A 15,499-nucleotide genomic window follows, 5' to 3' on the forward strand; every position below is an offset into this window, starting at 1 on the left:
CTGTTTCTGTTTGCATAATTCATACAAATGTGTGCACACTCACACACGCACATGACAACCGAGTTGATGTGCTAACATCCCCATTTTCCCAAGCGAGAAATTTGATTCTGATCTGGAGACGACACAGACTGATGAATAAAAACTGCTCAATAATGGGAGCATCGAGTCATGAAAAGCGATCCAGAGTTATCTTCTCGCACAAAGCCAGTGAATGCAGACGCTCATTATGTACGGTCATCCGACGATGCATTAGCCTTCAAGCTGAGCAGGCGCAAACAAAAGAGCCGTAACTGACAAAAGAGGAATAGAAATAACAATCGGGCAAAGAAAAAGTGTCGTTGTGGTATTTCCAGACCTTTGCGGGTTTATAGAGCCGATGTAACTTATTGGAGCAAGATGATTCCCAGTGGGCAAGTGGGCTCGGCAAGGGTCAGTGTGGAGGTCAATACGTTTGTTTGATTAAACTGATGATAAGTTAAAAGTTAAACCCAAGTCATTGGACATGTACAGCTCACAGGTTTTTTTTTTTTTTTAAACATACAGTATTTTGATGGTGATTACTTGCTTAATGCAGAAACTGAAACTTTGGTGGAAGGTTACAGGGGTATGTATTTAACAAAATTAATTTTATGTGTTTTTTGTTATTATTTGCAGTGTTTTTGAACTGCACTGCATCATAATGAGTGTTGTTTGGTTGTGTCTTAAACAGACTTGGCCAAGCCCAGACTGAGGTTCCGTATCTCAATGCAGATGACTCATTATTTAATAGCGTTTAAAGACATTAGTTTAGTTTTTTTTAACAGCATACCACTAATATACATTCTTCAGAATTGTCTGACATGAAATGAAAAATGAATTAATGGAGGTTGTGGTCAGTACATGACTCAATACTAAAAACGAACATGACTACAAGATGAAAATAAGAGTGAAGACCAATAAAATTGAAATGCTGTGTTTGTGAGCTGATAGGTGTATTTTATTTCAATTGTTGCAGTTGCCTTTGCTTCTCTCTTAATTTAGTAATACTTTACCTCTTTGCCAGATGTTGAATGTCGATTTACTGCTTAATTCCGAATCAGCTAAATCTGCAAGTTTACATTGCTCTGCCATTTTTTTACTTCTTAATTAACATTAACAAGCAGGTGTCAGCAGAAAAAAAATAAACGTGGCCTTTAAAAAAAATAAGGAAATCCTTCTGTTATAATAACTTTATAAAAATAAAAAATAAATGCGTAGAAATGTTCCCACTATTCATTCACTTGCACACTGAGCATGAATCACAGATTTTTGCGTGAAACGTACACGATTTAAGCACGAATTTGTGCGTACGCGATGTTAGTGAATGCGCCCCATTATCATTAAACAAAGCAGAACCTTTACCAGCTGAGCTGGTCTATCAAGGCAGAAACTCTCACGGAACCACCCACTGGAATTAAGAGAAGAGAAAGCTGTTAAGAGAGCGTAGAGTTCACCCTTCAGCTATCTGGGAAACTGCCAACATTTTCAGCAATTACACCTGCTCTTCGGGTCCTGCGGCGGGCTCTGCTTATGGCCTCTGGTGGCTGTTGCCATGGGAAAAGTCTGGTCCAGACATCAGTATTAAGTAACAGTAAAAAGTTGTTGGCTTGCCAGAGGATAATGGCTGTGTTTTTTATTACAATTAACTTCATCAAGTGGCTTCCATTATTTTCTGTTATTCATAGATGTACTGTACAGTACTGACAGAAAGTTAGGGATATTCGGCCTTCGGGTTAAATTTCTGGATGACAACAGATTAACCTAATTTGAATTTTGATAAACTTTTGAATGCACTTGCCCAACTGTTCAATGTTTCAGCACTTTTTTCACAACTTGCTTTTCTTGTTGCAAAAAAAGTGACTGGAAGGCATAGAAGTAGATGTCCTTGGAACATTTCTGGTCATTTTATGGATATAATACCTGTTTTGATTTTTCCTCTTTGTCTTCTTATGAAAAACAATGTCAAATACTGAAGCTTGAATATGACCCAGAGATAGCTTCTCTGGAGAAAATTGGGTTGTGCTACCTGCTATGTACAACGATCCAACTCAACTTTGAGTTTTGACACGTTTCCAGTGATCAATATACAGTATAATGAGATTTTTTCAATTTCTACCCAGGCCGCTTTCGTATGAGGCTATAAATCGGATATGTATCAGATGCGAGTGAAATATGGCTCATTCGACCTATACGTCATCAAAAGGCAACAAATGTCAAAATTGTTCGACGAAACAGAAACTATCAAGCCATTAGCTGTGAGCACATTTACACAAATTTACTAGAAATTAGCCACCCCTTTGCAACCATATATAGTATGCAGTACTGCAGAGATTTACGCAGTTGAATATTTAATGAGTTTACTTTTTTATATGTATATCATTTTGATGGATATGGCTTACAGCTAACAAAAACAGCAAATTCACCATCTCAAAAAATGTATTACAGTATTACAAAAGAAACACTTGAATTAGTTTTTAAAATAAAAATGAGTAGCAATTAACATTCTGAAAACTATTACAACTCAAATTACATGAAAATGACACATATTAACTGTGTGTTTAATGAATCTGTATAATAGTCAAATTTCCCTTTTTGAATTAAATCCAGACAAAATAACCTTTCTATAATATTCAAATTGATTACGCAACACATGTATTTATGAAACGATAAGCAATCAGAATGTCATTTCACCTCGGTCCGCTTTGAGGGAGCGTCCTTCCACTGATGGAGCTTTCTTACTTTCTTACTCCTCTGCAGTGGATTCTCTTGTCACTTCATGCACAGCCTTTACCACAAAGCTGTATCAGTGAGTCCGACATATTGATTATATTGAGCTTCTTCAGCATGTCACAGGCAGTAAACACTTCCTGATTGACTCCTGCTTAGGTAGCTTGGCCAACTCTGTACATTTGCAGAGGCTGCAGGTTTGATTGATGAACAGCGCAGATTGATTGATGCTGGTAAGCGGTACATTTACCTTAATGTGGGGAAGCCAAAGATGAACTTAAGTTGTAGGACCATAAATACTGTATTTCAAATGGTGTCTTTGATTAATTAAGTGTTTATACGGGGCACTAAGGAAACCTGCCTGTGTACATTTCTTTCTTTTTTTTTCTTTTTTTTTACAAATAATGAATAATATGAGCAAATACAATTATAATAAATGTTTTCACACAATCTAAAAAAAAAATCTGAATCTGGCTTTGCCGTGTGAATAGTCAGTTGATAAAACACATCACATTTAAAATGCGTCATTTGTTTGAATGTTGCATGTTGTCTCTTTTCAAGTTGTTGATCACTGACCTCAGCTCAACCTCTAGCTCTGCATGCTTCTTTGCTTCCAAATACTGTAGTGAGAGTAAATTCAACAGCCAAAGGTGATGAAAGGACTGACTGTGCACCTGTACCACGAAAAACTAAACACAGGTATCAAAAATTCAACATTTCTAGTTGTAGTTTGCAGTGATGGAGAACTGCACTGCATCATAATAAGAGGTAAAGTGTTACCTTTGCCAAGTGCAAGGGCCTGAGGTATTGTTTTTGATCACTGCTTGTTGTTTTGTTAGTTAGCAAGGTTGCATAAAAAGTACCCAATTCATTTCAATGAAACACATTTTTGATGTGGATTTTGGTGGCTGTTGCAGCATGTGAGCTAGAGCGGTTACTTGAACAAATCAGATAAATTTAGGATTATTCGACCTTGGCGGAGGTACCGACTGAAGTGACTGGTGGGTGCATTGTATTTATATTATTGTACAATACATTTTCATATTCAAGTCTCGTTGGTGCAAAATGTTTATTTTCTGAATGACAAATGCCCCCAGAGGTGCTGTCTAAAAGCCTGGGTAAATAGTCTGTTTTATTATTTCGTTTACTACCTGTATATAATATCACGGCACCTATCAGTTGATGCATAATGTTTACTCATGTGTTTTCTCATGGCAGTAAATTGAAATGGAGACGGTGAAGCACTATGGGGAATTCTACGTGTTTTTCCACCCCACACCTCACATTTTTCTTCCATTGAAATACTTGAAAAAGGTTGGGGGAAGATGACTATCATTATGCCAGGTTTGAGAACTGAGGTCCATCCCGGAGGGGGTGGCGCTTTGCACAATACACAGCAGCCTAGAGGTAAGCGGCAGAGACGGCAATTACCAGGTAACGTGGAGTAGGACACGGAAAGCAGCTGCAAGCTATGCGTCGCAGGGGGAAGAGTGTTGTGTATCGAAGAAGCTCTCTGTGTGTGTTTGGGGAGATCAGCTGAGACAAAAATAGTCTTCTGTATTTTTCCTTTGGAGCCAAGCAATTATCTTTTCCACTGTTGACAAATCACGTGTGCGCACACCTCAAGGTCATTCAACCAGCTATCATCTTGTACCTAAGCCCACCTTGTGTGCTGTTGCCTATTCACTCAGGGGGAAAAAAAAAAAAATACAGCATTGTACTTTTAGGGGTAGAATGTTTTGTCACTGAAATTGTACCCTCAGAGGTGCGGTTTTTGTACCCTTGACACTCAGCATTTTTGACCGTGGAAGAGGTACACTTAGAGTCTAGTAATTACCCAATTGGGGCATAAAAGTGGAGATTGTGCACTGTTTGTAAGAAATAGACTTCAACTATATCCTGATTTCACGTTTACATGTTAGAAAATGGGTAATGGGTAAGTCCTTTTTTTAAGCCTTTTTTGAAAAAAAAAATGTATTCAACAAAAACCTTTACCTTTACCATACCTTTAGTATTCCATCCATTTTCTTTACCACTTATCCTCACTACTGTATTGTAAACTCTAAATAAAAGAGAATAAAAAGACAATATAATGTAAAGACTGTGCTACAGTGCACACTAAAATAGGAAATCTATCCATCCATCCATTTTATTTACCGATTATCCTCACTAGGGTTGCGGGCTGCTGGAGCCTATCCCAGCTAACTTCAGGTGGGAGGCGGGGTACACTCTGAACCGGTTGCCAACCAATCGCAGGGCACATCGAAACAAACAACCATTCGCACTCAGATTCACACCTACGGGCAATTTAGAGTCCTCAATCAACCTACCACGCATTTTTGGGGGATGTAGGAGGAAACCGGAGTGCCCGGAGAAAACCCACCCAGGCACGGGGAGAACATGCAAACTCCACACAGGCGGGGCCGGGATTTTAACCCCGGTCACCAGAACTGTGAGGCAGATGTGCTAACCAGTCGGCCACCGTGCCGGCCCATTTAGCTTTAGTAAAAGATAATGGAAGAACATGTATCTGTAATGTATTTTAATCATGGAGATATGAGAAAGGTAAAATACTACTTTAAACATAAGTCATCATACATTAAGGAACTAATATGCTCATAAAAAGAAATTATACATTTACAAACGTAGATGCATCAATAATCATAATCTGTTTCAGTGACGGCATCTGTCTGGATATCTGAACATTTCGAGGCTACTTTCAATTGACAGTGCGATGTGTCTTGAAACCCTTTTAGCCAAACTGGCAGTCTCTATCATTATGCTGATGGCGCTATCATCTTTGTGCTCTGATTAAAATGTGAAGTTGAAAGAAGCTAAAGGTTCAAACCACGTAGGGCTCCACACACACAAACACTTGCAGTGCAAAGGCTATAAACCGTTCACTTGTTTTTTGTTTTTTTTTCTTAATTTAAAAAAACAACAACATGAATTACGCATTATCTGGTCTTTATGGTAATCCTTGCCAGGGGAGGTACAATCAGTGGCGCTGCATGTACAAATTGACATGTAGCCTACCGCATGATTGCATGTACAGTGTTCAGTCTGACTACGCAGGAAGCGAGAACTTACACAGATGTTATTTAAATGTAAATGTTATTTCTAATGTCTTACTCTACTATTTGCAATGCATTGCTCTCAACAATGTTTGTGATTAAAGGTATTTATACTGACCTGAAACTAACTAAACCCAGTCAAAAGACATCCTAGCAATTCAGGGTCAGCAAGAGACAGTGAATATCAAGAAATGTGTGGTTTAAGACTGAGCTTTTCCTCCAACTGTCATGTCTATTCTGGCTTGAGGCTAAGCTTTGGTAAATAAGGGTGAGATTGCTGTCACTGGAGGTTCTTACAATGACGTCCGCGACCACTGTGGGGCTATCTATATCATCTGGCCCTTCAACACCTTCATGTACATCTCCATCTGGCAGCCTCAGGAACAAATATAGAGAAGGCATTCACCTCAATAGCTGAATGAAAGGGCACTTTCAAACGAGAGCTTGAATGTTGCCATATTAGCCGCCTGAGAATTTTCCTCCAAAAATAAACAAAAACAGGCACAGTTCTAATCTACAATAAATCAGGCTGGATGGAAGCCATGTAAAGTTGCAGCCAGCATTGGCTTTGGATGTTGAGTCACAGTACACTTAGCAACAATGGCTTTGTGCCCTGTGATTGGCTGGCAACCAGAACAGGGTGTAACCTCTTGCCTGCAGTTTGCTGGGATAGTCTCTAGCTTACTACTGAGGATAAGCGGTGTAGAAAATGGATGGATGGATTTATTTTTGCAAATGAACCATCCTTCTGCAGAGCTTTTTCAGCTTAATGGCTACTTCTAACTTCTGATCTCTGCTGAGGACTGCAGCAACTCGGTGTGAATAAGACACAAACTTTGAATTTCATAAGTGTTGCAATAATAGTGCAGCTGTGGCTCTCTCGGTACAGTACGTTCATCCACTGACTGAAGGGTTGTCAGTTTGAATCCCGGCTCTGACCGTCTACTGTTGGAGTGTCCTTGAGCATGACACTGAACACTAAATTGCATTCAGGTTGGCGTTGAAAATGAGAAACGTTTTTCAATTGCCTAACCGGGGTTAAACAAAGGAAATCATCGATCATAAAAATAAGCACACATAACATGAACTAAAGTTTCTATGCACAGTCTTCTAATGTCTAAGTCCTCTTTTATGTTTTAGGTTATAGTGGCTAGAACCTTTCAACAATTCAGTGGTATTTTATTTAAAAATTCAATACATTTTAATTTAATTATTTAGAAATTATGTTTTCAAATATTTTTTAGTCAATATTTATGTGAGATACTATTTTGATTAAATATATTTATATATTTTAATATTTAAGCATCGTCTTAATGTCCAAACTGTTGTTAATTATTCATTACAGTGGCTAACACAAATATGAATCTATTTTTCAGTCTTTTTTTTTTGGGTGAACACATTGGGTCTACTACACTACTATATTTCAGTATTTGTTATTATGGGGTTACTTTGAAAGCCAATTATTTTTTTGAGGTGGTACTTGGAATAAAATGTTTGAGAACCACTGATGTAGACGTTTAAAGAAAATTGCAAAATCCCTTTGATGTTCCAACTTCAGCAGTGTATATATTTTCGGTGAGTACATCACAAGGCGAATGAAGGGGCTCAATCATTAATTAAAGAAAGTAATGATATCCCCTCAATGCTCTTCTAGGGACAGCCAAAAATGAATTTGTCGAGTTTATTGTTAAATGAATGTAGTGTGAGAAGGGTGTGAGTGAGGATTTAATGCACCTTAAGGGAGTCCCTCCTTGAAAATATGCTTCTGAGAGCTCATCTCATATTAATCCCTCACAGAGAGTGTAGATGTGGTTCCACGCTGCCCGCTGGCTAACTTTGAGGTATTCATTACCTTTCAGAATTACGAGCTCCTTGCTTTTATTCTCCCCATGTCTGTTCCATTGTTTCACTGGGCTTGTGCTCCTCAGCTTTTTGTCCCTCTCTTGCTCCAAATTCCTCAACTATTGACTGTGACCTTGCAACCGCTATGGATCCTCCTGTGGGACAATTAAACCTTAGCGAGAACAGACGGAAAAGGGATATAAAGAAGCCAGGTTTGTCTTTCGACTCACCTGCCTCCTTTGAATCCCTCTTGAAGTTTGAGAGTAGACGGTTTTATCTGCTTTATGTCGCCTTCAACCAAGGTACACACAGGCCTATACCTGGATTGTCCAACTATATCAAATCCTGAACAGGAAATTTTGCCCATGTTGATGTGTTTGTCATTTTCAACTCCAACCCTGCACCCCCCCCCCCCCCCCCCCTTACCCGCCCCCAACACCCTCTTTGACAGGTGCAAGTGCAACCTTCACGCCAACAGCTGCGTGTTTGACAAAGAGAAGCTTAGCTGTGAGTGTGAACACAACACCACTGGGCCTGATTGCGGCCGTTGTAAGAGGAACTACCAAGGCAGAGCGTGGAGTGCCGGCTCCTACCTGCCGATCCCGAAAGGCACTGCAAATATATGTGAGTACACACACACACACACACACACATACACACACACATGTACGTTGATTAGTGAGAGTGACAGGTCATGTGAAAGGAGTTTGACACACAAAAGACTTGCAAAGAACACGTAATGAAAGTGAAGACTTCAGTACAGACAGCTGGCAAGAGTTGATACCCAATTAGCAGCATCCTGCATCATCATCTTTGACTTCTGACGATAACAATTTGAAAAGTGAGACAATGACTTGTCTGACTGCTTGAAGGGAATGCGAGGCAATTAACAGGGTTTCAAAGAGAGAAAAGGCAATTTCGTTAAGGCTTTTTTTTTTTGTCATCTTGATAGAAATGCTCCTAAATTGCAGAGCATGGTCTAAAGCATGGGTGTCAAACTCAAGGCCCGGGGGCATCAAGGACATCAAAACACTTTTGGGAGGAATGGATGACAGATAGGGAAATGTGTATTCTTAAAATATTGATTAATGAAGAAATAACTAAGGTCCAGCAGAAAGGGAATTTTTCTCATCCAGGTCAAAACGGCAGGTGTCTATCTGTGCACGTTCTTTAAGTTTTACCTTTTAAGGATCAGATTGGTTTTATTTACTGATCTGCTTTTAAAGCGCATCTTGCTAATCAACCATTGTAGAATGCATTTCATTTGATGAATGAGATATCGCCACCAATCGCTTCAATGTTAGAACAGAATCTCTACTTCTCCTCTTCACCAAAGGAAAGTAGGTCGCCGCCTTCACATCTTATGTTTTATGTTGGTGGACTCACATCATGTGCAAATAGAACAAGCTCAGGGAGATATTATTTCTGAATTGAATACATCAAATTCTTTTTTGCTTATTTATATGTAACCCCAGGAAAAAGAGCTGCATGATTTCTATGAAATCTGTACAAATCAAGGGCAAAATGTCCTGCAATGTTCCTTATAATGTGAGGTTTTCCATGCAGTAGTCACATTCACATTCAAAGTGACGGACAGTGAGCTCAGAGAACGTAAAGCATCCATTCACTTAAAAATAAATTGTCGAACATAAATTGTGGGACAGTCATAACGCTTCATTTAAAGATGAATGTAAAAATACAGTAGTCCTACAGAAATAATCACATTTTACAAAACTGTAACTGTCTAAAATTCTATTGCACGGCCTTTATAAAAGTCAGATACATTTTAAACATGTTACATAACATTTTATAACTGCTGACATATTTTACACCATGCAGTTCGGAGATGAAGCGGAAACTGAAAAAGCATTGCTTGCCACCTCTCTCCAACTTCCACTCTTTAGTGAAGACTTTCTTAAATTGTCGAGTATGATTATTTGTTTTTTTTCTCCATTCATCCAAAAGAGCATTTGTGATGTCTCCGATGTTGTATAAGAGGACCTGGCTGACAATATCGGTTCTATTTGTTGTGGACAACTTGAGGTCAGGGTTCATGTTGTTCCTCACCAAACTCATCCACGTGGCATTGGGTCCCTTGGAAGGTGCTATATGAATACTTTCTATACTCCATCCATCCATTTTCTGAGCCGCTTCTCCTCACTAGGGTCGCGGGCGTGCTGGAGCCTATCCCAGCTGTCATCGGGCAGGAGGCAGGGTACACTCTGAACTGGTTGCCAGCCAATCGCAGGACACATACAAACAAACAACTATTCGCACTCACACCTACGGGCAATTTAGAGTCTCCAATTAATGCATGTTTTTGGGATGTGGGAGGAAACCGGAGTGCCCGGAGAAAACCCACACAGGCACGGGGAGAACATGCAAACTCCACACAGGCTGGGCCGGGGATTGAACCCGGGTCCTCAGAACTGTGAGGCTGACGCTCTAACCAGTCGGCCACCGTGTCGCCTACTTTCTACGCTATTATTGTTAAAGTTATGATTATTAGTCATACTTACTTTGAGCACTGTGGCACAGATTAATGCAAAAAGGCCTTCAGTAAACTGCTCGCACAGAGTTAAAAGTACAACATATACTCTACTCAAAAAAAGTTAGGGATATTGGGCTTTTGGGTGAAATTTGAGGAAATTTAGTGTATGTTGTGTGTCAATCTTTTTCCCCATATAGTATAATGCATTTTCGTGACACTTAAATAAGATGCAAATTACTTGAAGTCTATTTGTTTTTCATGTCAGCCACTATGACCAATACACTAACTGCCACTGAATTCATTAATCAATAGAGGGATATAATACAGTATCACACGTACACATGGCCCACTGGCTCTCATATATCAGCATAAACTATGAGCTGCATTTATATGCTCGGGCGTGCTGGTATCTCAGCTCAGAAGCTCGGGTTTTATCCAGTTCCTTCACCTTATTGCATCTGCTGTGATTTCAGCATTCATCACCCAGTATTGGAAGGCTCTTGGCCACCGGCTAATGAATTATTCTCTCTCCCAAGGGATCCCTGTTATGAGATTTTGGAAGGGTGAGTCAAATAGCACTCCCTAAAGCCCAGATTGACAGCATTTTATTTAAAAAAATAAAAAAATAAAATAAAAAAATACAAATCATGTCACACACCCATTGATTCACATAGCTACACAAACACACATTCATATCCACCGCACAGAACAACATTGTGTATTTCCTGGATATGACTGAACACCACATTATGCTTTATTTCAGGCAAGATCTTCATACAGCGGATATAAAAAGTCTACACAGCCCTTTTCAAATCCCAGCTTTTTATATCGAAAATAAGACCAAGATAAATAATTTCAAAACTTCTACTACCATTAATGTCACCTGTAACTTTTTTTTTTTTCTAATATTTCAAAGAGAGAAACTAAAAATAAACAGATAAATGTGGTGGCGCAAGTGTCTCCTCCCTCTTAAAACTTGGGATCTGCCTATGTTTATAACTCACTAATTACATTCAAGTCATGTTAAACGGGAGTCAACACACACCTGCCACGATTTGAAGTGTCTCTAATTACCCCCAATGAAGTTCAAATGTCCTAGTTGGCTTTTCCAGACTTTTTTTTTTTTCTAGCAGAAGCGTGATGGTTTTATGCTAAAACTGACTGGTATTGGGAGCAGATCTTAATCCCAGTTCCAATTGAAGAAAGACTACCCCAAGGCATTATCTTGCAAACACAATGCTTCACTGTGGGTACAGTGTTCTCATGATGTAAAGCTGTGTTGTGTTTGTAAAAAAAAAAAAAAATGAATGATGCTTGGAACAATTTGGCTTCACCAGACCAGTTTAGAGTTTAGGTGATCAAAAATTCCTGCAGCTCCTTCAATATTGCTGTTGGCCTATTGGCAACCTCCCTGACCAGTTTGTCACTTTCGTACCATGTTTTCTCATCTTGATGATGCATGGGGAAGAGCAAAACTTGAAGCTTGTAGTTTAGATTTGAAATACATGGATATCTTTTGTGAGACCAATCCTGGAACTTTTTTGACACAGCTGGTATGTGCTGCCTTGGAAATTCTTTTCAACCCTTCTCCTGTCTTATACCTTTGAACAATAAGATCCCTCTGATGCTGTGAAAGCTCTCTGCAGACCATGGCTTGTGCTGTAAGCTCCATCCATCCATTTTCTATATCACTTATCCTCTTAACGTCACGGGTGTACCGGAGCCTATCGCGAGAGACGGGGTACACCCACTGGTTGGTTTATGGCCAGTGAGTTAGGTTTAATTTAGATAGGTTTGGTTAAAATTGAAACCCATCCTTTCCGAATGAAATGGGAAGTCAATTACCCTTTTTGACACGATCAAGAAAATTAAATGTAACATTTTCTTCTGAGCCATTGATCATGTGACAATTCTTTAGACATATATTTATCAAAAGTAAACAAATATAATTTATAATTTATCCATTTTGGCAATGCCCATCCAAAGGAGACTCTTCAAGCATCACCCAAAGAGGATGAAGACAAAGAGGAGCAAGAGGGTTTTATGTTGAATAAAGTCAAGAAAGAAGGAGGAGTGTCATCAGCCATCAAACTGCCACCATGAGCTTCTCCTCGCAGGATAGTCGTAGGCACTTAAAATGTGACACACACACACAAGCAATCATCCACCTAACATAACGGTCTGTCCCTTAGCCTCAAACATTCTTATGGAATTTAGTGTGCAATAATAACAACAGAATGAATGGACAGAGATATTATTTCCCTGCACTGCACTACCAGTGGGTGGCAGTGTATGGGATTACTGTTGTGATTTATGTGCAACATCTAATCATCAGCGACTTTAGCTCTGTTTGATGTCTTTTCTGACCCCTCTCGTGACTATTTTTCAAAAAAACTACAAGCAACAACTTTGGCATTTTTCATATCTCAGAACGAGGCTAAGAATAATGGATGTTTGCTTTTACATTTCCACCTATCTGCAACACCAAGACAACATATGTATTATGCATCTTTCTTGAGGATTTCAAAGCAACTCCTTGCTGACTATTTCCGGGCCAGGAGCAGTCACTTGATGGCTTTTCTTGTGAGGGTGGACAGGAAACCATGTTGATAGGTTACGTATTATGTTAATAATGTGGACTGTTTTAAAAAGGTGACATTCAAAATATCCCCCAATATTATGCACGGCATTCATTACGTTCTGCCAGATGCCGGAGCTTTATTTTAAGTCCTTTAACTCCGCCGCAGAGATGCTGATCATGAAATTGTGACGAAGCGCACATTGTACATTATACTGTACAGTATAATGCCTCGCACTCATGAACACAACCTCACACACATACATGGAATATTTTAATTAATCTCCCCTGCACAGTGTAAGTATGTTTCTATACATATTTCAGACGTAGGACCAAATCCCACAGGATCTTCTAATGTTGCTGTAAAATAAATCTCATTGTCAGTGAGCACAAACAACCATTATGCAAATACTCCTCCAATATCACGTCTCTAAAATAACACCTTGAATTACATTCAGATTTGACTGAAACATTTTTTACAATTTTTTTCTCTCAAACGTTGTCCATTTTATTTAATTTTCATCTGTACTTTCCTTTACACACGACTTCATTGTATTTGTAGAACACAGTCATACAGTACAAACACACCTTCACTAACTGCAGAAGTTCAATATTCATACCCTCAAAGTACAATTCATTAACAGCTGCACTATGAAATGACAGTGAATAAAATGGCTGTGTTATGTATAGTAAGTCATGCTTTGTTAAGAGGTATCAATTGCAGTGGTAGTTTGAGCAGCAGTGGATTACCTGTATACTGAGGCATGTATGATGTCATGTTTTGCCCATATTGTATCGCTAATTTAGTTCACAAAAATATTTTTAAAATGCATCAATATGATTAAATCCAGTTTTACACAACTGAAAACTACAATCACAATCAAAATTGAGCCCTATTGTTTTTAAGTGCAACATTTCTGATAAAGTTCTTATTGTATTGAGTGTGCAGGACTACATAGAGGAATACATACTTATTCCTCATACTACATCAATGCAGAACAGTGTCAGTATCAGAACATCGGGGTGGCAGTAGCTCATCCATAAGGACTCGGTCCTGAGAACCTGAGTGTTACTCTTTGCATCCTGACAACGGTTGAGGTGCCCTTGAACAATACTTGTTGTTTCGGTTGTATCACAGTGTCACACTGTTGCTCTCTGTCCCAGTCTCCTTTCCCAAAACCTATTCCTTCTCTTCCTTCGATCCACCTTGTCTCACCCCGTTTCTCCCCCCCTAAATAGAGTGTGTTTACTGTCCCTCCTCTCCTCATATCAATGTTGTGCAGCTGTGAGGGTAATCTGGTTTTTTTTTATTATTTTATTTTTTTAAATCTCCAGATTGTATTTCCTTTTTATTTTAGATTTTATTTTAAATTCCCATCACTTTCCCACCTGACATACACCTCACTCCATCATAGAAATAATGAACGACGCCACCTCAAATTTGGTTTCCGGGGCACTCGGAAAATAAGAAGAAACTTCAATTCAAATTGACATATTTCGATGAAGCGAGTGGCGCGTCCACCTCGGTGAGGCAATGTGTAATTTTGCTGTTGAGAAAGTAGATTGCATTTTGTGCAGAGCACTCGTGCCAGTCTCTCTGCTGCGAGCCTGTTAGCGAGGCCTTCACCCCTCATTGGACTCTGTCTACCAAAAAGCCCCAGATGATGATGGACTGCTAAGAAGAATCAAAAGAATAGGCCAGGATAAGTAATTTATTGGGTAATTTAAAAATATACATATTTTTTCCTCCTCTATGTTAAAAAAAAGACATCTACAGGGAGGCACCGATTAAAAAATGTCCAATTTATAATGTTTTATTCATCAGTTGAGTGTTTGCATTTTTAATTACGCTCTTTATATACATAAATATAAGCCTTTCTGCTGTGATTTACCATTGGTGGGTGTATTAAACTAACAAACAACACAAAATCAGGATATGAGACACATCTTCAAACAACAAAAGATTAACAAAGCGGCAGGCCTAGACCCCATCCTGCTTCAAAGTCTGCGCGGACCAGCTCGCTCCAGTCTTCACACAGATCTTCAATAGATCTCTGGAACTGTGCAAAGTACCATCCTGTTTCAAACACTCCACCATCATCCCAGTCCCCAAGAAACCCCAATCTCGGGTCTGAATGACGTGTGGCCTGTCGCCCTGACATTTGTGGTCATGAAGTCCTTTGAACGCCACGTCCTGGACCACCTTAAGAGCGTCACAGGTCCCCTGCTGGACACCCTGTAGTTTGTCTACCTAGCAAACAGGACTGCGGATGATGCAGTCAACATGGATCTGCACTTCATCCTAGAACATCCCGACTGCGCGGGGACCTACGCGAGGATCTTGTTCGTGGACTTCAGCTCAGCGTTCAACACCATCATCCCTGAACTCCTTTCCTCCAAGCTTCTCTAGCTCAGCATCTCGCCTGCCATCTGCCAGTGGATTTACAGCTTTCTGACGGGCAGGACACAGCACGTGAGGCTGCGGGACATCATTTCATCGACACGCACCACCAGCATCGGGGCACCCCAAGGTTGTGTCCTCTCTCCACTGCTCTTCTCTCTCTACACGAACGATTGCACCTCAATGCATTCGCCTGACAAACTCCTGAAGTTTGCAGAGGACACCACAGTTGTCGGCCTCATCAAAGACGGTGACGAGTCTGCGTATCAACAGGAAGTGGAGTGGCTGGAGCTGCTTTGCGGCCGACACAACGTGGAACTGAACGCGCTCAAGACGGTAGAGATGATCATGGACTTCAGGAGGCATCC

The 15,499-nt window shown here is 39.8% G+C and overlaps 1 protein-coding gene across 4 annotated transcripts in view; it reads left to right on the forward strand.

Annotated features, from left to right (window-relative positions):
- The window catches only part of ntng1a (netrin g1a), a 102,272-nt gene that overhangs the window by 55,701 nt on the left and 31,072 nt on the right, over positions 1-15,499 (forward strand). For all 4 annotated transcript variants that reach the window (XR_009767359.1, XM_061666125.1, XM_061666123.1 and 1 more), the window contains exon 4: positions 8,113-8,285. Coding sequence is in view for 3 of the 4 variants with exons in the window: in XM_061666125.1 (XP_061522109.1) it covers positions 8,113-8,285 (173 nt within the window). In the remaining variant the exon portion in view is untranslated. The remainder of the gene's footprint in view (positions 1-8,112; positions 8,286-15,499) is intronic.

This window comes from Phycodurus eques, chromosome 21 (genome assembly GCF_024500275.1).
Source record: "Phycodurus eques isolate BA_2022a chromosome 21, UOR_Pequ_1.1, whole genome shotgun sequence".
Classification (NCBI taxonomy): domain Eukaryota; kingdom Metazoa; phylum Chordata; class Actinopteri; order Syngnathiformes; family Syngnathidae; genus Phycodurus; species Phycodurus eques.